General features: G+C 43.3%; 1 protein-coding gene across 8 annotated transcripts in view; it reads left to right on the top strand.

Moving 5' to 3' along the window:
* The window catches only part of PTPRM (protein tyrosine phosphatase receptor type M), a 770,521-nt gene that overhangs the window by 706,316 nt on the left and 36,601 nt on the right, over positions 1–27,604 (top strand). For 4 of the 8 annotated variants that reach the window (XM_060200698.1, XM_060200695.1, XM_060200693.1 and 1 more), the window contains 2 exons: positions 23,298–23,414; positions 24,608–24,658. In XM_060200698.1, the coding sequence (XP_060056681.1) occupies positions 23,298–23,414; positions 24,608–24,658 (168 nt within the window). The remainder of the gene's footprint in view (positions 1–23,297; positions 23,415–24,607; positions 24,659–27,604) is intronic. The other 4 variants (XM_007517155.3, XM_060200700.1, XM_060200699.1 and 1 more) reach the window with 1 other exon arrangement.

Below are 27,604 nucleotides of genomic sequence, written 5' to 3'. Positions count from 1 at the left end.
AGGGTATGTGCTATGACTTATGAATGTATCATTCAAGTCCTACAAGTCTAAGAGAAAAGATAGACTGTCCACTCTTTTTATTTATATATTTATTTTTTAGTTGAAGAGACTAGGAGGAAACCTTGATATAAAAGCCAGACAAGAACACAGGATACAGGGAAATTATAGGTCCCCAAAACTGGAAGAGATCAATGGACCTAGCGATTAAAATAGAGAGCCCAGGTTTTGAATGTAGGCAGAAGTGGGGAAGTAGCCAGGGAGTGGAGAAAGCACGTGTGGCTTGTTTGCTGAAGTTGGGCCATTCTGTTATCCGAGTGGACAACAGTAGCAATATAATCTCCTTCATAAAAGGGACTATAATAAGAAAACCTTAAAACTTTCAGGAGAAAAATGTATGACCTTTGGGTTTTTGTAAAGAATGTTCCAAGTATACAAAAATCACAGTAATAAAAAGATGGGGGGAATTGACTGAATTCAAAAAAAAAAATGTAGGAAGCTGGGTGGTGGCACACCTGGTTCAATGCACATGGACTCGGGCTTGAGTCCCTGCTCCTCTTCTGCAGGCAGAAACTTCACAAACTGTAAAGTAGGCCTGCATGCGTCTTTCTTTCTCTCTCTTTCTCTATCTCCTTCCCCTCTATCAACTTCTCTCTGCCCTATCCAATAAAATGGAAAGGAAGGAAGGAAGGAAGGAAGGAAGGAAGGAAGGAAGGGTGGGAGGAAGGGTGGGAGGAAGGGAGAAAGAAAGAAAGAAAGATAGAAGAAAGAAAAAAAGAAAGAAAGAGAGAAAGATAGGAGAAAAAAGAAAAAAGAAAGAGGAAGGAAGGAAGGAAGGAAGGAAGGAAGGGTGGGAGAAGGAAAGAAAGAAAGAAAGAAAGAAAGAAAGAAAGAAAGAAAGAAAGAAAGAAAGAAAGAAAGAAGGAGAGAGGAAGGCAGGGAGAGAGAAAATGGCTGCCTGTAGTGATAGATTTGCTGACACCAAGCTCCAGTGATAACTCTGGTGGCAATTAAAAAAAAAAGGTAAAATGTTTTGTAATATAAAGGATATAAACAAAGCAATAAAAAAGAGAGAGACTAGGGGGACACTGTGAAGTATAAGAACTCATAAAAATATTTTATATACTGACTATATGGAGATCATTCATATTCTCTCTCTACTGGGAGACAGAGTAAGGGCATAGGAGCTGGGGCCAAGCCGATAGTTCACCTGGAGAGGTGCCTGCTTTGCCAAGCAACAAGACCCAGGTTCAAGCCCCCAGTCCCCAGGGAATGTGGAGAGTGGGAACTCTTTTGTGCTGTGGTTTCTTTGTGTCTCTTGCTGGAAGAGGCACAGTACAGTGAAGCCCCAGCGTATCAAAAGCAAAGCACAGGGGCAGCGGGTGAAGAGCTTGTCAAGAATCTAGCCAACAAGAGCCTCCACACCACCAAGCTTGAGCCTTGGAACAGGTTGGAAGATCACTGCTTTCATGGGCTTCTTATACAGACACGTCAGGTGCTTTAGAAAGACCGGCTCGAGTCTCAGTGACTACAGGTCTTAGAGTTAACCCTTACCTTTAATTTTTTTAAAAATCTTTTATTTACTTTATTTTTGAGAGAGATGCAGAGAGAGAAAGACACAGGAACATCAGAGCACTACACAGCTCTGGCTTACTGTGGTGTGTGAGGATTGAACCTGGGACTTAAGAGTCTCAGGCATGAGAGTATCCTTGCATAACTATTATGCTATATACCCTCACTATATACCCTTATGCTGTATACCCTTAACCCTTACCTTTACACCAACAAACCTGACTTACAATGGCCTCTAAAAATCACCTTTAGAAAAAAAAAAAAAAAAAAAAAAGACTGTTTCTGACTTTTTGAGAACTCGGGTGATTATCTTTGAGAAATGGGATGGGTGGGGCACAGACCTTTGGTGGTGGGTGTGGTGTGGATGTATATTTTATAACCTTACAGTGTTGTAGCCCACTGTTAATCAAAGGTAAGAAATGTTTAAAAATTTAAAGAAAGCAATCCAAACAATTTAACCTTTTTATCCAAGCCTTATGCTATGAAAACCAATAATGACTATTTTAAAAAATGTAACTCTAGGAAGCAAACTCCTTAAAGTGGAAGGGCAGCCTTCCTCTCTTCTGGTATGTACCTCACACTAAGAAAATGCCAACGGAATGAGGACTGGACATCCTTCCAGCTCAGTGTCAGAGAGTAATCAGCATAGGCTAGGTCAATGACGAAATAGCTGCGCTGAGTATTTCATCTGTTTTCAGACACTTGGAGTACACACTCAGCTTCAGACACTTCATTCATTTCACAGATATTTATGGGCCTCTTATGTACACTTGATGGGAAAAGACACCCAGGGGCCGTCTCACAGTGCTTTACTTCTGCTGTAATGGTGCCTAGAAAGTCATTTGCTGCCTCAGATTTTAAAGATTTGGATGGAAACTCACTTAAAATAAGCGGAAGGTGAATTATTTCAGAAAGTAGATAACTGTTTCAAAAATGACAACTGCTACTGCATTGTTTAAAAGGCAAGGTAAAGGGAGTCGGGAGGTAGCTCAGCGGGTTAAGCGCACGTGGTGCAAAGCGCAAGGACCGGCTCAAGGATCCCGGTTTGAGCCCCCGGCTCCCCACCTGCCGGGGAGTCACTTCACAGGTGGTGAAGCAGGTCTGCAGGTGTCTGTCTTTCTCTCCCCCTCTCTGTCTTCCCTCCTCTTTCCATTTCTCTCTGTCCTATCCAACGATGATGACAACAATAATAATTACAACAACAATAAAAAAAAAAAACAAGGGCAACAAAAGGGAAAATAAATTTTAAAAAATTTTTAAAAATTAAAAAAAAAAAAGGCAAGGTACTAGGGACTGGGCCGTGGTGCATCCAAAGGAGCTCACTCATTACTATGTTCAAGGATGGGGGTTCAAGCTCCGGTCCCAACTGATGAGAGGAAAGCTTCCATGAGTAATAAAGCAGTGCTTCAGGCGTCTTCCCACCCTTTCAAGCTTTCTCTCTCTTTCCATATATATATGGAAGAGAGAAAGGAGAAAAAAAAAAGGAAAGTCAAAAAACACATTATTTTTGCTTAATTGAGATACCAGACTACACTGTCCCTGGACTCAGTGACTTAAGAGGTAAGCTAATTTCATATATAAAGCCTTGGGGGGGTAGATATAGCTCAGTGTCTTTGGTGAAAGATGGGGACAGCACTGTGTTTGGCTAAAAGATCAGAATGCACACACACACACACACACACACACACGCATATGCATATGTATATGCATATATTATAATTTTCTTGTATATGACAGGGAATCAGGCTTCATTTCAAGTTACCTGAATTTGGAGAAATCCAAAGGCCTTGCACTGGTGGTCACTGCTTCCTTCTTCAGGCACTTGACTGCATCCCATTCAGGTGGTCACTGTTGATCTCTATCATGGACACAGGCTTTCTGACAAGTAACCATGGAAATCCTAACTTACCATCACTGTGCAGCTACAGTAGAGAAAGTAACTTGGTTTCAGGGTCACCCATAAATAATCAGCTCAGAGGTTTAAAGTAAGTCAATCATTTGAAGTCTAGCCAGTGTATTTATTTTTTTTTTCATTCTCTCCAGATCTTGAGCACCAGGTTTGTGAGGCTGTACTGAAGAGTTCCCACCTAGTTGCCTTTGAGCCCTTGAACAGATCTGTTCTCAGTCACTAATGAATGTGCCGGCATCTGTCCTTGAAATGTTTGGCATGATTTAGGAGTTTTGACCAGAGGTCACATCGCCTTGGGGGGAATACGCTAGACTTGCTCCAGGCCGTTCATCTACATTTCCGTTGCCCATCGAACACAATTATTTAGAGAGGCCTCTCTACTTTCCATGTTTAAAAGCAGCAATAACAAACCACCCAAGAAATCAGAATGACATGGTTTTTAAGGGCTATAGCTACCTACTTAGCATGTGTGCCACACATGGTCCTTCATAAATTAGGCATGAGCTAGGTGGATGCCTGTTTGTTTACACAGACTAGCTGCTGATTCATTAAGTCAGAGCTGGGAACCTATTTTCCCCCCTGATTTCTGCCCTGAAGCACTCTCCATTAGGCAGTTATAATTGCCCATGTTGGAACCCCTGGGAGGCCTTCTCTGTCTCAGCACCTGGTGCCGGAGACACAGACACTGCACATCCCTCCAGCAGGGTCCCTGTTACATCTGCCAGGACCTGTCATTATCTAAGACTTCCTTGTCACCACCACGCATCCCCTTTCAGCCCATGTGTTCTGGGAGGAGACCCTTGTCGGTTTTTCCTGGCACCTGCCTACGGCTGCACACCTGGCTTTTAAATTGAGCTGGAATGTGTGACAATTGTTTTCTCTCTTTAGTGAGCCCACCTGAGGGACATTTAGCTTTTTATCCAGTCACCCGTTTCCCAGGCATTCCCATTTACACCGTTTGTGTGGAGATTCAGAAACTCTGTTATGTTTTTGTGCTAATCCATCTGCCAAAAGTCTTATAACCAAATCTGCAGGACTCCCAGAGGAGACTTTTGTACCGGTAATTTAAGCTAATGATTTCGAAACATATTTAGTAAGTTTTGTGAAGACCTCATTAGAATGTGACTGTTTATTAAAAATCCAAATGAGTTCTCATAGTCATTTAGGAAAAGTATTGTGGAGTTGCTCTGAAGAGTTCTAACAGGTGATAAAGTATTTAGGACCTCAGAGAAGCAGAGACTGTCTATGAAAATATAGGCTGGGAGGAAACTGTCCTAAATGCCTAAAAGATGGTTGTCTGCCTACCATCCCTCTCACAGCATTTGCTATAAGCATAAAAAACAAACCAAAAGAAGTTTAAGACAAACACTTGATGCCAGAATTAATTTTCTCATTCACATGCAAGGTCCTGTCACATACTCCTGTCACATACAGAGACATCTATTTTTCCAAAGTCAGATCCAGAATCAGTTGAAGAGTCAAGAAACAGGCAGGGTTACCCCTAGATGCTTATTGATAGTAAAAACTTAGTAACGTCAAATAGTATGATATGCGCCAAGCACAAGGACCGGCATAAGGATCCTGGTTCTAGCCCCCGGCTCCCCACCTGCAGGGGAGTCGCTTCACAGGAGGTGAAGCAGGTCTGCAGATGTCTATCTTTCTCTCCCCCTCTCTGTCTTTCCCTCCTCTCTCCATTTCTCTCTGTCCTATCCAACAACGAATGACATCAACAACAGCAATAATAACCACAACAAGGCTACAACAACAAGGGCAACAAAAGGGGGGAAAAATGGCCTCCAGGAGCAGTGGATTCATGGTGCAGGCACTGAGCCCCAGCAATAACCCTGGAGGCAAAAAAAAAAGTATGATATGTTGCTACTATTTTTTATCTTTTATTTATTGACTGATAAAGATAGCCAGAAATTGAGGGGGAGATAAAGAGGGAGAGAGACAGAGAGACAGCTGCAGCCCTACTTCACCACTTGTGAAGATTTCCCCCTGCAGGTGGAGACTGGAGGCTTGTGAACTGTAGTGTGTGTGCTTAACCAGGTGCACCACCGCCTGGCTCCAATTGCTACTATTTTTTTTATGAAATCTCTCAAGTTATTCCAAGACATCGAACTCATCCATGAGAGGGAAGAGACAAATTCTTTGTATAGATGTAATTGACATTTTTCTGTCTCGTAAACTCTTTTGCTCTCCTTAGAGCTCTTTAAATGAAATGGATATTTAGGATTGATATTTTGTGTCCTAAGTAATTACAGTCTTAATCTTTGATTAATTTATTCTGATTCAGTAAACATTCCTCTCCGTTTTGATTTTGATTTACCATCAGCTGCTTCAATTATTATATTAACGTCGTTGATTCAAGTCCTCTGTAATGGTAACACAAAAATAGGGCACAGAGTTGAAGTTGGCACCACAGCCTGTAAAAACACTCACCAGGCCCAGCCACGTCTAAGGCTACTTTATCCAGCTGTGTGTTTTCTGTCACAGAAGTAGAAAAGATACAGGAACTGGCACTGAGCTCTCAGCAGTAGGAGAGGAACCTTCTACGAGCCCCTCCATGCCAGTCAGCTCCTCCAGGTGACTCCCTAGACTCAGCTGAACGCTTGAGGTTTTCTCTGTCCAAAGATCTTAGTTCCTCTGTGTAAAAAGTTAGGAAATCAGCCAAAGGGTCTGACTTGTCTTGTTTACAAACTAGTCCAAAACCATCCCTTCTCGGTACGACATAGTCAAAGAAAGACAGTGAGATTTAAGATTCACTTACCTTCGGGAGTCGGGCTGTAGCACAGCAGGTTAAGCGCAGGTGGCGCAAAGCACAAGGACCAGCATAAGGATCCCGGTTCAAGCCCTGACTCCCCACCTGCAGGGGAGTCGCTTCACAGGCGGTGAAGCAGGTCTGCAGGTGTCTGTCTTTCTCTCCTCCTCTCTGTCTTCCCCACCTCTCTCCATTTCTCTCTGTCCTATCCAACAACTACGACAATAATAACTACAACAATAAAACAACAAGGGCAACAAAAGGGAATAAATAAATAAAATAAATTTTAAAAAAAGATTCACTTACCTTCAAAGAACACAAAATATTGCAACAGAAAGACAAACAATTAGCAACAGTGCATGTGTCAGAAATGTGATAGTGCTTCAGAGGGTCGGACCAGTTCTACAGAAGGAAGTCTAGAAGGACTTCATGGAGATCAAATGAGCTTCGTCAATGGGAATCCGAAGTGCCTTTATTTAACTTGGGGAAACGCAGAAACATGAAGTGGGTGGTGTGCTGTGTGTCGTAATAGAAGAAGCTAAGCTTCCGAATCATATGTCCTACTTAGTGTTGTAAAAAACCAGTTCTGGTATTGACTCATAAAGACTACATAAGACCTTGCCCTCAACATGGGTCAGCAGCAGTAAAGGGGCCAGGTGGTAGCACAGTGGATTAAGTGCAGGTGGCACAAAGCACAAGGACTGGTGTAAGGATCCCGGTTCGAGCCCCCGGCTCCCCACCTGCAGGGGAGTTGCTTCACGGGCAGTGAAGCAGGTCTGCAGGTGTCTATCTTTCTCTCCCCCTCTCTGTCTTCCCCTCCTCTCTCCATTTCTCTCTGTCCTATCCAACAACAATGACAGCAATCACAAAAATAACAAAAACAACAATGACAATGAACAGCAAGGGCAACAAAAAAGGGGGAAAAAAAAGTAGAGAATGCTCCGTCCTCTGAAGGGAGGCTGGACAACATACTTTATGTTCCTCCTGAGGAAGATGGGTCCTAAAATTGGGGCAGCTTGGAATGTTCCTACTCATGACCACAGCATGTGAGCTCAGATCTACAGGGATGCAGAGGTCACACAGGCTCCTAAGCTGAATATGGGCCTATGGGCTGTATATCAGATCAAACGGATGGGGTTTACAGTCAACAATACTTATACACCTTCTCCATGTTAGGGAGCTACTCTCTTCCCTGATCCAGCTTTCTGGTCCTTTTTCCAGCCATGATGATATCATCTCTCCAGACAATAACTTGGATCCACCTGCATATCAGATGTCAGGTTCAGAAAAGAAAGGAAAAGAAAAGGAAAGGAAAGAAAGAAAGAAAGAAAGAAAGAAAGAAAGAAAGAAAGAAAGAGAAAGAAACTAGTATAGTCATAGGTCCTTTGGAATATAACTAGAATAGGACTACTAACTATAAAATAGAGGACCCCCAACTCTTCATCTGAACTATTCCAGCCCTTATGTTCATCATTAGTCAACAACTTGTTTGCATCTATATGTTAACTCTTTTTTCAGCCATCAGGTTCCATATGCTAATATGATGCCAACCAGACTTCCCTGGGCAGACGACCCCACCAATGTGTCCTGGAGCCCCGCTTCTCCAGAACCCCACCCCACTAGGAAAAGAGAGAGGCAGACTGGGAGTATGGACCGACCAGTCAACACCCATGTTCAGCGGGGAAGCAATTACAGAAGCCAGACCTTCCACCTTCTGCATCCCACAATGACCCTGGGTCCATACTCCCAGAGGGATAGAGAATAGGAAAGCTATCAGGGGAGGGGATGGGATATGGAGTTCTGGTGGTGGGAATTGTGTGGAGTCGTACCCCTCTTATCCTATGGTTTTTGTCAGTGTTTCCTTTTTATAAATAAATAAATAAGGCTACAGGAAGGAGACAAGTTGCTCAGAGCAAGAGTCCAGGCCATGAGATGAACTTAGTACGTGCATATCTTGCTCTTGGTGACAGAGCCGCAATTCTCCCCTCACTCCCCCTCTCTCGTGGTCATGTAACGCTATAGGAACAAATTAAGGGGCTTAAAGGCAGAACAAGAACCATTCGATCTAATTGAACAAGAAGGTCATGTGGGAACTCCTCACCAGAGCACTTGAGAGGGATGACCTGTCAGAGGCCTTTGATTGTATGCCATGGAAATCAGCTCTGCCTACTGTAAACCAAAGGGAGATTTATTGGAATCAGAGCAGGTATTTAACGTCTTGATGTGATGAGTAAGATTTTAAAACAGTCAGGAAAGTAGGCACCAGCTCCAAGAAAGGAGCCTTCCAACCTGTCTAGTCGAGATTCTGATGCCAGAAGGTTGAGCACCAACAATATTCATCTTTCTCTCTTCTGTGCTCAGGATTCTAATTACAAGGACGTAACAACTGACTCCCCTAGCATGGTTCATGTGCTCATTGCAGGGACCTCAAATTGACAAGCTCCCTTCTAAGGAGAAAGTAATCCCCCCAAAGGAAGCCAAGAATCTATTAAGATGGATGAAATGGATGCTGAGTGAGAAGGGAAAAAAAAAATAGAACATATTTGCGTTCACTACAACTGGAGATGCCTGGAGGCTGTCTGCCGCAGAACTGCCAGGGTAAAAGATGAGGGTGTAGACACTAAGTTTAGGCTCCTTAGAAGTTTAGCTGAAGAGGAAAGACAGAAATCAGGTTGCAGGCAAGGCTGTTAACTACTCCAGGTTAATCCCAAGGTGAAAGACTTTTGAAAATCCTAGAGGTTAAAGAGAGAAACGGAAGAATGGGAGAGATGAAGATAGTGGAAAGTGAATGGTTAGACAGCATGTTTCCCAGGAAACCAAGCAGAAGGGGTCCGAAGGCAGGAGGGAAGGGGTTTAGAGCAGGTCATATTCAGCCTTGTAAGAAATGGCTTTCCATTTGGACTTGAAAAACAGGCCATGAGGGTGCAGTTAAATAAATGTAACCAAAGCATAAGCTTGGTATAAAGTCTATCTCCTGATAAAGTCAGTTTTTCCCAATAAATACAGAGGCAAGCTTCCTGTGGGGGAGAAATGATAGGACGTAGATAGCCAGAGGGCTCAGAGCTCTCAGGAACCAGAGACAAAGGAGGAAAAAGGGAAAGACATTTGGGTGGAGTAATGTGTGTTTGTGTGACTTGGAAAGGAAGAGAAGATGGGGCCAAAGAAAGAGGGCAAATATATACAAATACAGACAGATATTTTGAAGAAGAATAGTTAGTTGGCCCATATCTGCAACTTTGGGAGAACTGCTGTAGCTCCCAAAGGAGGGGTTGGGGATCCAAATTTAAAAAGATAGGAGCAAGACAATTGACTGAGAAATATGGAGGAAATTGGAAAAATAACCTTTTTTTTTTAATTGATTTAATAATGATCGACAAGACTGTAGGATAAGAGGGGTAAAATGCCACACAATTCCTACCATCAGAACTCCACATCCCATCCCTTCTCTTGACAGCTTCCCTATTCTTTATCCCTCTGGGAGCATGGACCCAGGGTCATTGTGGGGTGCAGAAGGTAGAAGGTCTGGCTTCTGTAATTGCTTCCCCAATGAACATGGCCATTGGCAGGTCGATCCATACTCTACTTCCAGCCTGCCTCTCTCTTTCCCTAGGGGGACAGGGCTCTGGGGAGGTGGGGCTCCAGGACACATTGGTGAGGTGGATTTCTAGGGAGGCATTAAGAGCGCAGGGATAGAGGGTGTGCTTATGCTGGTAGGTGTATGCCAGTTGGCATATGCTGATTGACTCCTCTCTTTTGAAAGAATAAAGAGGGAGACAGAGCAAGACTCAGTTAACAGCCGCAGGATCACTGTGTTTAGAAATCCTGTGGTTCTCAGTAGCTGGAGTTCTCACAAGCAGACTCCAAAGTAAACCAGCATCCAGAGCCCTGTGGACATATTTCTACATAAACTGCAAACCAACAAGTTCTTGCTTATGAGCCTTAGTTTATACATGTCTGAGATAAAGGGAAGTTGGTCAGGCCAACTCTAACATTCTCTGTTTATATGAAAAAGTGGGTTTCTGTCTGTTGTACATTTGGGTTCAGAGAAGCTTTGGAATAACAAAGGCGTCTGCAACCCAGGTTTCTTAATCTACGTGGCCTCTAGACCCTGCGGACATCGACTGTGTCTGCTTTGAGCACCAGCAGTAGGTGAAGAACACAGACTCTGGGTTTTCAAAGTGGAATGATCCAGTATAAAGACATGCATGTCACATCCATAGGAGAAAGCCATGCACTTCTATTTCTTCCACAATATTATTCTAAAATTTTACAGAAGATCTAGAGGACACTATTACAATGTGTAATTAAGTACTGGTGTAATGGATTCTGTCAGTATCTTATCTGTATTTGATTTAGCCAGACAGTAAAAATTCTCAGAATATAATCATAGATGTTTTGATCCACTATGACTAGAGTAAACTAGGATTTTTGAGATCATAATATGCTTTTCATAATTCTCAGAATGGCCTATAGCAATCCGCTGGTCGTAGACACAGGCAGGCAGCCCTAACTCCCAGGTACATATCTGTGTCTTTAAGCAATGACTGGAGGTAACTTATCTGACTCCTACAAGCAGCAAGAAAGAGGTCCTTAGCAAAGACCCATTTTAGAACGAGAACCCTCTTTTTCAGTAAGAGCTCTCATGATTATATAATGCAGATTTCTACACATTTTCTACCATGTTCTATATAACTTTAAGTGTGACTTTTCCATTTGGAAAAAGACTCTTTGTGAAAAAAAAAAACTTATTTCTCTAACAATAGGGAATCATAATTTTTTACTCAGTGTCCATCAGTCCAATTTGGATAGCAAAATCTATTTTTTTGAGAGGTAAACTGTGGCATTAAAGGAAATATAAAAACAGATACAGTTCTAAAACTGATTTAACTAGAAAATACTTCATGCGCCGCTGAATGGGGTGGTGATTTTGAAAAAAAACAAAACTAAAGGAAAACAAATACTCTCAGAATAAATCAAGGAGAAAATCCACGTGAGTTTATTCTTCAGTCTCACTGAAGGCTTTAATGGCTTTTCAATTAAATATCGTGCTTTATTTTAAAGGAATGAGGTTTCTTATATAAAACTTTTAAAAAATATTTTATTCCCTTTTGTTGTCCTTGTTTTTTTATCATAGTTATTGATGTCACTGTTGTTGGATAGGACAGAGAGAAATGGAGAGAGGAGGGGAAGACAGAGAGGGGGAGAGAAAGACAGACACCTGCAGACCTGCTTCACCGCCTGTGAAGCGACGCCCCTGCAAGTGGGGAGCCAGGGACTCGAACTGGGATCCTTAAGCCGGTCCTTGTGCTTTGCGCCATGTGCACTTAACCTGCTGCGCTACTGCCCAACTCCGTAACAGTGTATTTTCAAGCTAGCTAATTCTCTTTCTCCCTTTTCCATATAGGGTAACCAGATTTGATTTCTGTCACTGCTTCTTCATTCCCTACATCTGATAAAAGGTTCTTTTCCAATGCAAATATATTCATATCTCTCTCTTCCTCCCCTCCCTTCCTCCCTTCCTTCCTCCTTCCCTCTCTCTGTCTCTCACTTATATACCCTTACCTCCATTTTCAGAACTCTGTGCCTTGGTAGGAACAGTCAAATACTATTTGCTCTAAGTACAGGCCACTGTCTCATTGTGTGAATTGTCACTATGAATTAACAGATTTCCTGTAGAGAAGAGCAGGCAGTCTCTTCTGTCTCTCAGGTTGTTGTTTTTTTTTTCTGTTCCCTCTGTAGTCCTTCCTGGAAGGCAGGCAACTAGTTAACAGGTGACCTCTCATCTTGCCTTAAATGGAGGTCAGAAAATCAAAAGACAGAGTCTCCCTTTAAAAACATAAACAGCCCAGGCTGACAACAGTGCTCACATGCCCAGTGCACCTGCTCTGAAATGTGCAGGATTCCGGTTTGATTCTGCCTCCCTCCAGTTGGGAAGCTTCAAGAGTCATGGTGTCTTTCCTCACTCTCTGTTTCTCTGTGTCTGTCTGTTTCTCTTTATCTGAAAAAGTTGAGTCAAGGCAATGAAACCAAGGCAACAAAATGCAAAAAAGGAAAGGAATGGAACTGAAAAGGAGGGGAGGGGAGGGGAGGGGAGGGGAGGGGAGGGGAGGGGAGGGGAGGAGAGGAGAGGAGAGGAGAGGAGAGGAGAGGAGAGGAGAGGAGAGGAGAGGAGAGGAGAGGAGAGGAGAGGAGAGGAGAGGAGAGGAGAACTAACAATCCAGTTGCAAAAGAGTGAGTACCATGGTATGCAGGAAGAAACAGAACACCTCCCAGAGGCGTTGCCTTCTCCCACCAGACCACAGGCCTCTGTGAGCAAATCCTAGCTTATTTCTTTTGAGCTCCCAGTGCTAGACACATAGGAAGTCTTATAAAGTATTCAGTGAGTATTTGTGAAGAGGAAGCAGAATAATTTCTCATACAAGCTCATGCATGATGACTTGACTCAGACCAGGAAAATTACGACGACTGCTACTCCCCTTGATTTGTTCTTCACTGCAGGTTCATTCCATCAGACTGAGATCTAAAGTCAGACATGAGCTGGTGATAAGATGATTATGGTTGTGAGTAAAGTTCACCAAAGCACTGTTTGATATGACAGAACTATATCTACATTTAGTCTACCTAATTAACCCTCTTCTGCTAAGTTCCTGACATTTCAGCATAATTCATTCTGTCCCTTTAAAACAAAAAGACAAAGTCATTTTTACTCAGATATCAAGGAATTCAAAATCAGGCTCTGGAGACGATTCTCTCTGCCATAAGTCATCTGACACTTCCGTGTCAGCCATCTCTAATATCGAGACGGCGGCAGGATATTGTGAGATCAAAGCAACTTGCAGATTTTAATAACAAATGTACCTCAGAACACACTTGCCTGGCTCCCCAGATAGTTGGAGCTGCTTGCAGATTAATTTTTTAAATATTTTATTTATTAATGAGAAAGGAGAAGAGAGAGAAAAAGAACCAGACATCACTCTGATACATGCACTGCTGGGGACTGAACTCAGGACCTCATGTTTGAGAGTCCAATGCTTTATCCACTGCGCCACCTCCCAGGCCACCAGATCAATTCTTTAACATTCTCCATCCAAGCCCAAGGAGACGACTGTGCTGGGCACCCATTTTCATGGTCACTGTTGTCAAACTCTGTCACTTGGCTGCACCAGACACCTTGTTTTGTCATAACTGTCTGTCCCTGAAAAAAAAAAAATCCTCATTTCCACCTGTGTCTTGGATTTCTGTCTGATCGCTGTTTCACCCATCTGGCTTTTGGATCCCCTGTTGTGTCACTTTGTCACTCCAACTTCATCTGCTTCTAGACTTGGGGTACACGCCAGTGGCCACTGACTTCATGTGGGAAGCTGACTAGGAAGCAGATGGACAGTAGCACTAGAGACAGATGCGTCACAGTCTGAGAGTTTTATAGCATAGCCTGGTCACATTTGTACCTGCGCAGGCAGCCGGCATCTGCAGTTTCTTGGCGATGTGATCAGGTGCAATATGGGGTGGTCTCAGAGCTGTGATAGCCTTTCTTCTCTGTTCTGCTCACACAGCAACTTGAAAATTAGGTCCACCACCACTCCACATACTGCATACCTCCTGTTCTTGAATAATGTGTTTAGAAACAGCAAATGATGTTCATTCTTGGGTACAGAATCTTTTTGCTCCCTTCTTTCCAAATCTGCTAACTTCATCTTGGGAGATCCCTGCTCTGCCTTTCCTAAAGTCTTGGGGCCATTGGACCAAGCAAATCTATGAATAAGTGCTGAGAGCCTCCCAGAAGGAGAAGATAAAAGAGGCAAAGTAGTCCAGTGGGTGGCTTTACGGTCTTCTATACAACTTCTTTCTAATTCATCAGGTGGTAGGTACATCCGTATTTCTTGTTCTACTAATCCTAAATATGGGAGAATTTAATTCAGTAGTTTAATAGACAGTTAAGACTCACATCCTCAGAATCTGTTCTCTGAAAGTTTTGGCCATATGTTTAAAAGACAAATAGGACACTAGTTTATGCACTACTTCTCTGGTATTGGGATTGGGTTTCTTAGCAATGAGAATGTGGATTCGTTTGGACACTTCTCTGATATAAAATGCAACCAAAGGATCCCATTCGCACTCACAAGAAGGAGTTGAATAAATTGCTCCTTTAACCTGAAATTTTCAGGGTCAAGGAAAATTCATGTGAGTGACATTTATCTATCAATTGTGAAGATGCTCTTGGTTTACAGTTAGGGCTGGCCACATAATCAACAGTGAGCCGAGGAAACCAGGGTGAATTAACCACTGGGGATTTCACTGGAGTCCTTACTAGGAATTATTTAATTAAAAAATTCTGGAGGAGAAAATGAAAAATAAGGGGCCAGGTGGTGGCTTACTTGGCTGAGCTGAGCACATATGTTACAATGTACAAGGACCCAGGTTCAAGCCCCCGGTCCCCACCAGCAGTGGGAAAGCTTTGTAAATGGTGAAGCAGGGCTGCAGGTGTCTCTCTTTCTCTCTCCCTCTCTATCATCCCCTCCCCTCTTGATTTCTGGCTGTGTCTATCCAATAAATAAAGATTTAAAAATTAAAAAAAGAGAAAAATCTTTAAAAATAAAATATTATCTTGACATCTCTACCTATGCATAAGACTAGTTGCCAAAGTCCTAGTATCACCTCACTACCAAAAACATCTCTCCACCCTTCTTCCGTTTGCCAAAAATGCTTTGCAAAAAAAAAAAAAAAATGAATCTTCATAATAACTCTTTCGTTGTGCCCATTCTGCACAAGGAGAAATGGAGCCACAAACAGTTCTGTCATGTGTCCAAGGTTGCACAGTTAATAATAGGGCTCATCTTTGAGCTGGCAGACAGGGTGGCTTCAGAGAGTATGTTTTGACCACTAAACATGTCTCTCATTCTGCCATGAGTTAAGTCTAACGTTTACACATCTGTCTCTTGATTAGTGTTAGGACCATGATACATTCTTCTCTGTTGCCACAGGCTCTCTGGACTGTCTGAATAGCAGGGACATCATTGCTCTTGAGTTCATACCTAGGTTTTGCCATGTGGCTGCCAAGGTGCTGAATCTTAGTCTGCCAAATCTGTCTTGTAAAATAGGGGAAATACTCTGCCCCACACACCTTTCATGTGAGATAACAGTTAGTTACTTTACATTCTCTAAAACTCTGACAATTTTATGACTTAGAACCATTGAAACATCCATATGGTCTAGCCAGGATGGTTTAGTGACTTGCACAAGGTCAACAGATATAAAATTTTGTGAATTGCAAAAGCCTAAGTTGATATAAGCAATTACTCTGAAGCATGTGAGGGCTGTTAAAAATGTGGGGTTTTTTACAGTTAATGTAAAGATACATTAACTGTCAGTCTAAGAATTGTCTCTGGGGAATCATGTACAAGTATAGTAGTCTAATAATGTCATCACTCAAAAGGTTTCTGAAACTCTTCTTTTAAAATAATCTTTTTTTTTTCCTCCAATCACTGGGGTTTGGTGTCAGCACTACGAATCCACCACTTCCAGTGACTTTTTTTTCTTTTCATTTGATAAGACAGAAAGAAATTGAGAGTGGATGAAAGATACAGAGAGGGAGAGAAAGAGGGACACCTGCAGACTCGCTTCACCACTTGTGAAATGACCTCCCTGCAGGTGGGGAGCCGGGGGCTTGAACCTGATTTTGTGCACAGGTCCTTGCACTTCATACTATGTGCGCTATTGCCTGGACCCCTATAATCATCTTTGGAATATAAGGCACATGCTTCTTTATTATTCTCAGGGCTGACAAACTTCCTTCCTTTTGCAGGAGGACTTCAATCTAGGAAATGAGTGGCTAGAAATACAAATCAACTCTATTTTTTTCTCCCCAACAGTATTTATTGACCAAGGAATAGATTACCTCAAAGAGAAAAGAGGAACATCAAGGTGTTTTTTTCAAGGGTAGTTAATATCAGGATACACACATCAGGGTGGATAAAGTCAAGCTACACAAGAGGGTGGCTAATGTCTGACTACCCAGGGCTCTATTCTAAACGTCATTCACCACACAGACCCCCTGATGCCATATGAAATACTGTATCCAGACTCACTGTCTGGGGGGGAGGTCTGTTGACTAGCTGTTTGTTAACTAATGACCTCCACCAGGCACCCTTACATCAGAGAGCGGGAACTGTAACAAAAGGAGTCGTGAGCTGCTGTACCTAGCTGACTCAAGTGATTGAACAAAGGAAATAGAATGGCAGAAAAAAGCATGCATCAACGAGCAACAGACATCATGAAATCAGGGGGTCTCCAGTGTCTCCCCATCTCTTGTGTTAAAGACGAAAGGAACGGGCCAGGCGGTGGCACTCCTGGTTAAGTGCGTACATCACCATGCACAAGGTCTGGGGTTCAATCCCCTGCTCCCCCTCTACAGGGGGACATTTCATAAGTGGTGAAGCAGGTACGCAGGTATATTTCTCCCTTCCTCTCTATTTGCCACTCCTCTCTCAATTTATTCTATCTTATCAAATAAAAATAGAAAAAAAAAAAAGAGTAAAAAAATGGCTGTCAAGAGCAGTATATTCATAGTGCTGACATGGGCCTCAGCAATAACCCTGAAGGCAGTTAAAAAAAAAGGGGGGGAGTCGGGCTGTAGCACAGCGGGCTAAGCGCAGGTGGCGCAAAGCACAAAGACCGGCATAAGGATCCCGGTTCGAACCCCGGCTCCCCACCTGCAGGGGAGTCGCTTCACAGGCGGTGAAGCAGGTCTGCAGGTGTCTATCTTTCTCTCCTCCTCTCTGTCTTCCCCTCCTTCTCTCCATTTCTCTCTGTCCTATACAACAACAACAACAACAATAGTAACTACAACAATAAAACAACAAGGGCAACAAAAGGGAAAAAATAAATAAAATTTTTAAAAAGGGGGAGGCGGGGTCGAGCGGTAGCTTTAGAAATGAAAGTACCTCAGTCCCCATGACTGTAGCCTGCAGACAAATATGGTAGCCCCTAACTTAATCTAAGAACCCTCTGAGATGGGAGCCAACATGATCCCCTTTTTATAGGCAAACAAAGGAGACCAGTGGTTTCCCCAAGGTCATATTAACCATAAAGAGACGGTGGGCACTGCAGTAAGTTGCACTGGCTAAATCCTTGCTACTCAAAGCGGTTCACGGGCCAGGTGTCTGGAATGCGAATTCTAGGGGTACACATGTTCAGACCTACTGACTGAGGAACGCTGTGGTTGGGGGTGCAGTCTGGTCTCGTATCCCCCAGGGGATTTTGATGCTGAGAGCTGCATCTGCAGACGTCAGGCTACCCTGATCACTGTCAGAGCCCGTCTGGGGAGCTACAGCTCTAGCCCCCAGCAGCCTCTAGTCTTCACTGTATCAGGGGCTCCTTTGGGCTCCAAGTTTTTGTTTGTTTGTTTGTCTGTTTTGGAGGGTTGCTTCCAGTGTTCTTACTGGGGCTCAGTACCAGCACTACGAATCCACTACTCCCAGCAGCCTTTTTTTCCATTTTATTGGGTGGGACAGAGAGAAATTGAGAGGAGAGAGAGAGAGAGAGAGAGACACTGGCAGACCTGCGTCACCGCATGAAAAGCATCCCCTTGCAGGTGGGGAGCCGGGGCCTTGAACCAGGATCCTTGCACAGGTCCATTGTGCTTTGTACTATGCGCACATAGCCAGGTGCACCACCACCCAGGCCCTTGGGCTCCAAGTTAACAATGAGCCTCCTTGGAAGATTTTTTTTTCTTTATTGGGGGGATTAATGGTTTACAGTCAACACTAAAATACAGTATTTTGTACATGTGTAACATTTCTCCATTTTCCACGTAACAATCCAATCCTCTCTAGGTCCTCAGGAGAATTTGTTTTAATAACAGTCTTTTAAAAAGCTTTTTTGGGAGTCGGGCTGTAGCGCAGCGGGTTAAGCGCAGGTGGCGCTAAGCTCAAGGACCGGCGTCAGGATCCCGGTTCGAGCCCCTGGCTCCCCACCTGCAGGCAGGTCCCTTCACAGGCGGTGAAGCAGGTCTGCAGGTGTCTGTCTTTCTCTCCCCCTCTCTGTCTTCCCCTCCTCTCTTCATTTCTCTCTGTCTTATCCAACAACAACGACATCAATAATAACTACAACAATAAAACAACAAGGGCAACAAAAGGGAATAAATAAATAAAATTTTAAAAAAAAGATTTTTTATTTTCCTGAGTACAAAAGACCAGAACGCTGTTCAGCAACAGGATGTGGTGGTGCTGAGAACTAAACCAAGGGTCTCTGGGGGGGTCTCTGGGGCTTACAGATGTGTGTGTGTAAACCCTGTGTCCTCACACTGAACAATCTTTCCAAGGCCAGAAGAAATGTATAGGCAGTTAAGAATTCTGGGGAGTAATTAAATGATAAAAGTAAAAGTCATAGAAGGTTTAGCACAGACATCCAAAACTGAAAGACATAAAAAGGAAGGGAGGGTGGTAGCGCATCAGGTTAAGCGCACAAGGTGCAAGGATCCCAGTTCGAGCCCCCGACTTCCCACCTGCAGGGGGATGAAGCAGGCAGTGAAGCAGGTCTGCAGGTGTCTGTCTTTCTCTCACTCCTCTGTCTTCCCCTCCCCTCTCCTTTTCTCTCTGTCCTACCCAGCAATAATGACATCAACAGCAACAAAATAGACAAGTGGCCGCCAGGAGCAGTGGATTTGTAGTGCAGGCACTGAACCCCAGCGGTAACCCTGCAGGGAAAAAAATAAAATATAAATAAATAAATAAATAAATACCCTGAGGAATATAGCATGGTGCTGATGCAAAGACTTCTATGCCTGAATCTCTGAGATCAGAGGTTCAGTCACCAACACCACCATAAACCAGATTTGAGCAGTGCTTTCTTAATGCTTAGTATCTGTGCACTGCAAAGCCACCAGTGGTTCCCCTGCTGGAAGCAGGGCCAGATATCATGCACCACCACCGTCATACACACACACACACACACACACACACACACACACACACACACACACTCACACACACACACACACTCACACATACACACACACTCACACATACACACACACACAAACTCACACATACATACACACACACACACTCACACATACACACACACACACACACACACACACACACACACTGCCTTCATAGGCAGACAGCCACACTCCATAGTGGATGTCTGATTGATGGCCCCGTGGAACCGGCACTGAGCACGTAAGAGGAGCCTGAACAGCGCCTTGCTTTCTGGGCTGGGGATTGGTTGATTAGGATGCATGAGATACACAGCCTCTACTCGAAGCTGCATGGGTAGCACCAGGTCACCACAGTTGGTCCTGCGTGGCGCACGATCAGAGGACAGGAACATCTGGTGCTGCAGTTCCTGGGAGGAGGAGCCTAGAGGCTCCACGCCACTGGCTTTAACGTCTCTATGCACAGACCTTAAGGGCCAGGAGGCCTCTCAGGCCCCACACTCCCCAGCATGAAAAGTCTCATCCAGAAAGATAGACACATTCCTCTCTCATTTCTGTTTGCAGCAAAATAATAACTTGATACAGATCCAAGCAGTTCTAAAGACACTAAAAGGAACCCAATGTAGAAATGTTTTTAGTAAGCTAAAAACAGATGTGGCAAACCATTTCAGGATATTCTGGGAGAAGAGATGGAGAAGGCAGCAGGACTCACGTCGGCTCATCTGCCTCCTCTAGGCCCACCCAGCCAGGTGCCTCGGCCCACCTCTACCCACAAGCCGCTTCTGGAGAGAAGCAAACCCCCCAGGCTTCCTTTCTCCCAGTTAAGCCTATTCTGCAGCAGCTGGGATTGGCGTTAGCTCGGTGTGGTGATGACTTCCTTCATTCTGTTTAGAATGGGGACACCTGTCATTATCCTCCCTTCCCCTGCCCCCGGGGGAGGGGGTGAGAGCTGCTGCTATAAGAGGCCCCCTGCAACCCCAGGACCTCATGGCCGGATGTGTGTATCCTGCTGTCCGGCAGTGGGAGTATGTACAGATTTAGCAGACAGGGCCGGGCAGAGTCTGGTTTCAAGTTAAGAATAGCTCCTGGAGGGAATTAGAAAGAGTTCAAGGAGAAACAGCCTTCTGCCCATGACAGAGGTCCCTGAGTCCAGTGCATCAAAGTGCCCCACACCCATAATTACTAAAAACTTGGAGGTGGGAAAGGTAAGGTGGCCCAAAATAGAAAGTGATCATTCAGTATTCTCCATGCACTGCGTTCTAATAAGATCCTATATTAGGTGGCTGAGAAGACTGCATAATGGTTATGCAAAAAGACTTCCGTGCCTGATGCTCTGAGGCTTCATGTTCAATCCCCGGAACTACTATAAACCAGAACTGAACAGTGCTCTGGTGTCTGTCTATCTAATAGGATCCCAAACTGACACTATCCTCTCCATGATCCCGTAGGATCCCGTGATACCATCCTAATCCTGTGATCTCGCGCTGATCCCATCAAGCTCCATATGCACCGATTGCGTGTTTAGTTTGTGATGGGAGGTGATGCTGACTGTTGTGCTTTTTGCAGATGTCAGCAGTACAACATGGATCACGAGCTAGTCGATAACAGAAAGTGTAGGAAAAGTGCTGTACTAGGAGAGCAAACACAGTTTTCAAAATTTATTATTTTTAATTTGACATGACAGAGATAAATTGAAGGGGGGGAGACAGAGACTGGCCTCTGTATCACTTCTTCACCAGTTGTGAAGCACCCACCCCCACCACATCCCCATAGGTGTGGAGTGGGGACTTGAACTTGGATCCTTGTACATGGGAACATATATGCTCAACCCTGAACACATTTTATCAGAAAGTAAAAGAGAGGACTTGTTTGTTCAGGAAAGAAGACTTTGGAAGTCGTATGAAATTTGAGATAGACAGATGACTCTTAACACAGAGTTTAGACGTCCCTTATCATAATGGAAAACCTGACGATAATTTACAGTCAGCCGTCTTTACCTTTGAGTCACGTGCACAAGAATCTAACCAGCCTACCTCCATTTGGTTAAGTTGGTGAATGCAGAACCCCAGGATAGGAAAATTTTAAGTAGACCAGAACAATTCAAACCTATACTGTTTGAGGCTGTTTTGCATCTGGAGGGATAAAGATTTCGTCTGGGGAAAAAACTAGGGGGATAACAACATTCTAAATTGGAGGAATGGCATGAGTTGGTGTTTGGATTGTGAGGTCAGTTTGAAGGTGGGGACAAACCATTTTGAACATGAAAATATATGTAGATAGAAAGGAGAATAGTGGGGCCAAGCAACCTGGTTAAATGCTTACATTGTATTGTGTAGGGATCCAGGTTCAAGACCCCAGTCCCCACCTGCAGGGGGAAAGCTTCATGAGTGGTGAAGCAGAGCTGCAGGTGTCTCTCTCTGTCTCTCTCCCTCTCTGTCTCCCCCCTCTCAATTTCTCTCTGTCTCTATCCAATAATTTTTTTTTTTGCCTGAGCCTGAAATCTGATATGCAGGTAGATCCTATTTATTGTTTGGGGAGATGATGCCATGGCTGGGAAAAGGACCAGAAAGCTGAATCAGGGAAGAGAGCAGCTCCCTAATATGGGAAAGGGGTATAAATATTGTTGACTGTGAACCCCATTGATTTGATGTGATCTGGGGCCCATAATTAGCTTAGGAGCCTATGTGACCTCTGCATCCCTCTAGAACTGAGCTCACATTCTGTGGTCATGAGTAGGAACATTCCAAGCTGCCCCAGTATCGACCCATCTCCCTCAGGTGTAGCATAGTGTAGCATGTTGTCCATCCTTCCTTTGGAGGATGGAACATTGTCTACCATTGTTGATCCAGGTTGAGGGCAAGGTCATATGGGGCCCCACAATTCAATTATAAATTTAAAAAATTAAGTCTGTATTTAAAGAGAAAGGAGAATAGGAATAGTAATGGTTTCTTTTTTAAAAGTTCCTAATGACAAGGAAATTTAATTCCTACTTAATTTTACAGGCAGTAGTAGGAAGTAGTTTCATGGGCATAAGGAGCCAGGTAGCGTGCATCAGTGCAGGACAGACGGTTGCTTTAGACTTACTGCCTTTGAGGTGCTGGCAAGACTTCCAAGGGAAACACCCACAAAGGAAGGGAGACACTGGACTCAGCACCTGGAGAAACAGGACAAGATTTATAGAGGTTAGTAGATGGAGAGAAATAGAGATTAAGCTAAGGGCAGAAGGCTGGGAACAGGTATATGTCTCTGTCCAGCCTCCCCTACTCTCAAGCTTTTGCTGATGTCAAGACCAAAAAAAAAAAAAAAGCAATTTGCAAATGGGGAACAAGGATAACAAATTTCTTACACCTCCAAAGTTCTTAATTATTCAGGTCCTGGAACGTGATGGCAGAGGACCTAGTAGGGAGTGAATTGCTGTGCGGAAAACTAGGAAATGTGATGCATGTATTTTACTGTCAACTGTAAACCATTAAGCCCCCAATAAAGAAATTTTAAAACAAAGTTCTTAGAGACTCAGTTAATATCTTAACATTTTGCATATGATATTTACCAAGCCTTGCATATCAGATTCCCTTAGATTAAAATGAACCTATAATCCTAACTTGGAAAAAAAAAAAAAAAAACACCACATAATCACTTCATTTTTCTAGGGGTAATTTTTTATTAAGAAGAAAGGTAATTTTTTTGTGTGCTGCCTCAGACTGCCTGCTTGTGTTTCCTCAAAAAAGTTCAGACAGTTTCTAAGGCTCTATGGCATCTTGAATTCAGAAGAGCTAAAATATCACAAACTACCTTATATAGTTCAGTTTTTCCGGGCTATTTGCTGAGTGGAGATAAACAGGAAATGAATGGTTACAGTAACTGGATGTTCGCAGTATAAATACAATTTGTTAACTTGACGGTGTTTTTCTTAGGCTTGACTCCTCCCTTAATTCAACTTTAGTTTTATTCTGTTAGAGAAAAGGTATTCATGGTCTAAAAAATAGGCCTTGCTTTTGAGTGTACAACTTCACTTTTGTTTTTGTGCAACGTTTCTCCCATAAATCATACTGTGGCCTCTCATCTGAAGAAATCCATAAACAAGACCCCTAACCCCTTCCTTCCCTTTGTGTTTTTTAAAGGTCAAATGCTGCAAGTACTGGCCAGATGACACCGAGATCTATAAAGACATTAAAGTTACCCTGATAGAAACAGAACTACTGGCAGAATATGTGATCAGAACATTTGCTGTGGAAAAGGTAAGTTTTTAGACTACTTTTAAAAGCTGTGGTCAGGGGCCAGTAATGGCACTGGTCTCATTAACTTACCTAAGATGATTTCTATGTGGTCACACCTGACTACAGGTAGACTCTAATGACTTCTCAAGATTGTATCTTACCCTTTGATTCTATAGTAATTCAGTTTCATTTTTGAAGTGAATCATTCCCATTTCATAAGGATTTACATTGTCCAGTTAAGCAAATACATGCTGTCTATTTGTCTGTTTCTTTTTAAACTATATTAATTTATTTTGCTACCAGGATCGTCTGTGGGGCTCTGCACTTGGACAGTTTGAGCAGATTTTATTTAGATAGATTATGAGTGACAGAGAAGGAGAGAGAGGGGCCAAACAGTGATACCACTGGTTAAGCGCACACATTACAGTGCATAAGGGCCTGGGTTCAAGGCCCTGGTCCCCACCTACAGGGAGAAAACTTCACACAAATGGTGAAGGCATCTCTCTCCTGTCTCTCTCCCTCTCTATCTTCCCCTCTTCTCTTAATTTCTCTCTGTCTCTATCCAATAAATAAATAAAATTTAAAAAAAGACAAGGGGAGAGAGAGAAAAGGAGAGATACCACATCACCACCCCCGCTGCTGATGAAGTCTCCTCATGCGGGTCCTCCTCTGTGGGTGGACAAGGGCTCAGATGTGAATCTTGAGGGGTGCACTCTACTGTGTCAGCCATCCCTCAGCCCCCTCCTCTTTTGTCTTTGATCTGCTTGATAACTGTTCAGCCCGTTCTCTGTTTGGCCACTGTTTGATACATGCCTTCATGCTGTATTTCCGGATGGTCTGCCAGTAGAGGGCTACCGTCAGAGTCCGATGGTCCCAACTCCTCCTGGGACCCCTGTACCTACTTGATGCTTTTCAGAAGTGAGGTTTGATGCACACTGGTGGGTTTTTCCAGGTAGAAGTGACCTACTCAGAACACAAGCAACTGATCCCCATTAGACATGGAATATTCTTGCATGAACCAACAACTTCATTCATATTCATGCCCATATGAGTTCCGGCCTTTTGTAGTCATTGGTGTTGGCTCACTGAATGCTGTGCTTTGGCTGCACTCTGCCTCATCCCATGTGCATTGGATGGGGCTTCTTCTCTGGGAAGCACTGTAGGGCATAACAGGGAATTTCCTTATCCCCCCCTCCTTCTTTCTGCTGACATAGGGAGGGGCCGGAAATGAAGCACACTGCAGTCCATCCAGAGAAGTGTCACAGGTAGGCTGTGGGGAAAGTGGAGGTGATATGTCTAAGAAATACTCTGCCTTCCAAACCTCATCTTGCTTTTGAAGAACAAGGCATCAGCCAATTTTTTCTCTGAGATTCACAGACTTTTGCAATCAAAAACCAGTCCTTCTTAACTGAACCCTGTACTGGGCTTAGCAGTTTTGCTGAAAAAATTTGTACAAATTTCTAAGTGGCAGTTAGTTCCCCCTTGGCAGACCTGGGTTATGTGTGAACTGCTGAGCAATTGGCTCTTGGCCTTACCTGGCAGTTCTGTATTCTATTTGCAGATGAATTCACTTTTTGAATTAGCGAGACTAGTCTTAGGAAGTAAAATCAATTGCATCATCTGCTTACTGACTAATTCGCCCTGATATTTTAAACTACCTATCCTGATTTTCAAATCCCTATTTGTCATAGACTAGCAAGGCTGAAAAGACTTAGTTTATTTTTATCGGTTTCTCATACTATTTAGCATTTTTTTTCTTAGCCTGTCTTTTTTAATAAGCAGGCAAGTCTTTGAAGACTTCAAAGACTATAGAGTTCTGGTTGACTCAATTCTTCAAGTTCTGAACCTCACACTTTGATGTCATTTTTTTTCTTTCTTAGGCAAAATTGGGGGGGGGACATGGAAATTTCTGTGTGGCTCTTGGCAAGAGTGCTCATGAATAACTGCATTAAGACAGCGATAAAAGACCCTCAAATTTTTTTTTCTTAAAAAAATATATCATCCAAAAGCCATCACTTAAACACGGAGTTCTTTGAACAATAGTCAGCTCTCTAATAAGCTGAAAATGCATCTTTGTTGCTAGTGGAAGGGCTTACTTGCTTCTTTGCTCTTTCTTTTTAACCTCTTATTGTACTCTCCTCCATTCCCAGCTGCACAGAAATGTTTCTGAAATAATCAGTTATTTTAGTCGTCAGACAGCCAGCCAAGAGGTGGTAGGAGAAAGGGAAGGATGAGAGCTTATTAAGGCACTGGGGGAAATCAAAATGACACATTAGTGATTTTCTAACAGGGCAATTGGAATCTTTAAGAAAAACAAATCATTAGTACTTCTGTGCAGTACTTCTTGCAGGTTTTAAACTTTCTCATTAGAAGAAAAAAAAAGGGGGGGGGAGTTGGGCGGTAGCACAGTAGGTTAAGTGCATGTGGTGCCAGGTGCTGGGACCGGTGTAAGGATCCCGGTTTGAGCCCCCGACTCTCCTCCACCTGCAGGGGAGTCGCTTCTCAGGCGGTGAAGCAGGTCTGCAGGTGTCTGTCTTTCTCTCCTTCTCTCTGTCTTCCCCTCCTCTCTCCATTTCTCTCTGTCCTATCCCACAACAATGACAACAATAATAACTACAACAACAAGGGCAACAAAAGGGAATAAATAAATAAATATGTTTTAAAAACTTGCTAAAACAAGGACAACAAAAGGGAATGAATAAATAAAAATTTTTAAAAAGAAGAAGAAAAAAAGTCAAGCATGGACTTTGAGAGTCCTGCGATTCTGATTCTGTTTTTGACAGTCTGTTGTATCAAGGAATCCAGAGGTAAAAAATGGATTTGGGTTTGACTCTCCATAACAAGTAGACATGCTGCAGTTTGGAGATAAAGAATTCCTGCTTTGCATGGGACCCTCATCTTCCTTCCCCATGCATGTGATGAGTCCAGGATAAGCTGGGTTCAAATCAAATTTAGTGCCCTTGCAGTTGGAGAAATGGCTTAGCGGGCAGAGCATTGGACTAGGCATGCCTGGAGTTCCATCCCCAGCACCACATGTACCAGCATGGTGCTCTAATTCTGCTGTCTCTCCCTCCATCCTTTGCTCTCTGTTTGTCTAGTGTGAAATTCACTCTCTTGCATATGTAATAAATAAAAATATACACACACCTGTATATACACACATATGTATATATACGTATATATTTCCCTTTGTGAGAAGGAAAATAGCTCAAAGGTCTCAGTGCATCTACACTGCCTGTCAGGGAATCTATCCAGACGTGAAGGAAGTGGGCAGTGGCCTAAGCGGTGCCTATTGCTCCCCGGAGGTAGTCGGAATCAAGTTCTACAGTCTCAGAGACAGCACATGTACTTAATGGTCCATGCTTAGCCCAGATATCAGCCACCCACTTTGGGGTAGGCACTACTATGTACTTTGAGCTCTTTCTCACCATTTTATTACATGAGAAAATTAAGTGAATATCACTTTTTTATAGAGATTTAATATTTTTAAGGGAACCGGTGGTGACACACCTGGTTGAATGCACTTAACAATGCACAAGGATGCAGGTTTGAGCCCCCAGTCCCCACCTGCAGGGAGAAAGCTTTGTGAGTGGTGAAGCAGTGTTGCAGGTGTCTCTCTGTCTCTCCCTTTCTATCTCCCCCTACCCTCTTGATTTCTGGCTGTCTCTATCCAATAAATAAAGATAATAGTAATAAACAAGTTAGACTAATACTTTTCTATGATGAAAAAAACACATAAATTTGATAGAAAATTGGTGAGCATTTGAGCTGTAATCAGTGATCACATTTACGATTGCTCACAAAAAATATATGACCAGAGGCCAGGTGGTGGCACACCTAATTGACCGCCCACACTACAATGTGCAAGAACCCGATTTCAAGCCCCTGCTCCCCACCTGCAGGAGGAAAGCTTTGAAAGTGGTGAAGCAGGTTGCAGCTCTCTCTCTCTCTCTCTCTCTCTCTCTCTCTCTCTCTTCCTTCCCTGTCATTTTTGGACTATCTCTATCTAATAAATAAAGATAATAGAAAAGTTTTAATATATGACCAAACAACTAACAAAGAAACAGGTGTGTCAATGAAAAAAGTGAAAGTTGATTCAGAAGCAATTTTCTTTGCTTATCTTTTCAGTAGAGACTGAAATTTTATTTGAAGGAAGGGTGTGTGTGTGTGTGTGTGTATGTGTGTGTGTGTGTGTGTGTGTGTTGTTAGAT

Source organism: Erinaceus europaeus, chromosome 10, assembly GCF_950295315.1.
Source record: "Erinaceus europaeus chromosome 10, mEriEur2.1, whole genome shotgun sequence".
Classification (NCBI taxonomy): domain Eukaryota; kingdom Metazoa; phylum Chordata; class Mammalia; order Eulipotyphla; family Erinaceidae; genus Erinaceus; species Erinaceus europaeus.
Note: the sequence above shows the minus strand (reverse complement) of the source record. Positions and strands in the feature narration are given on the sequence as shown.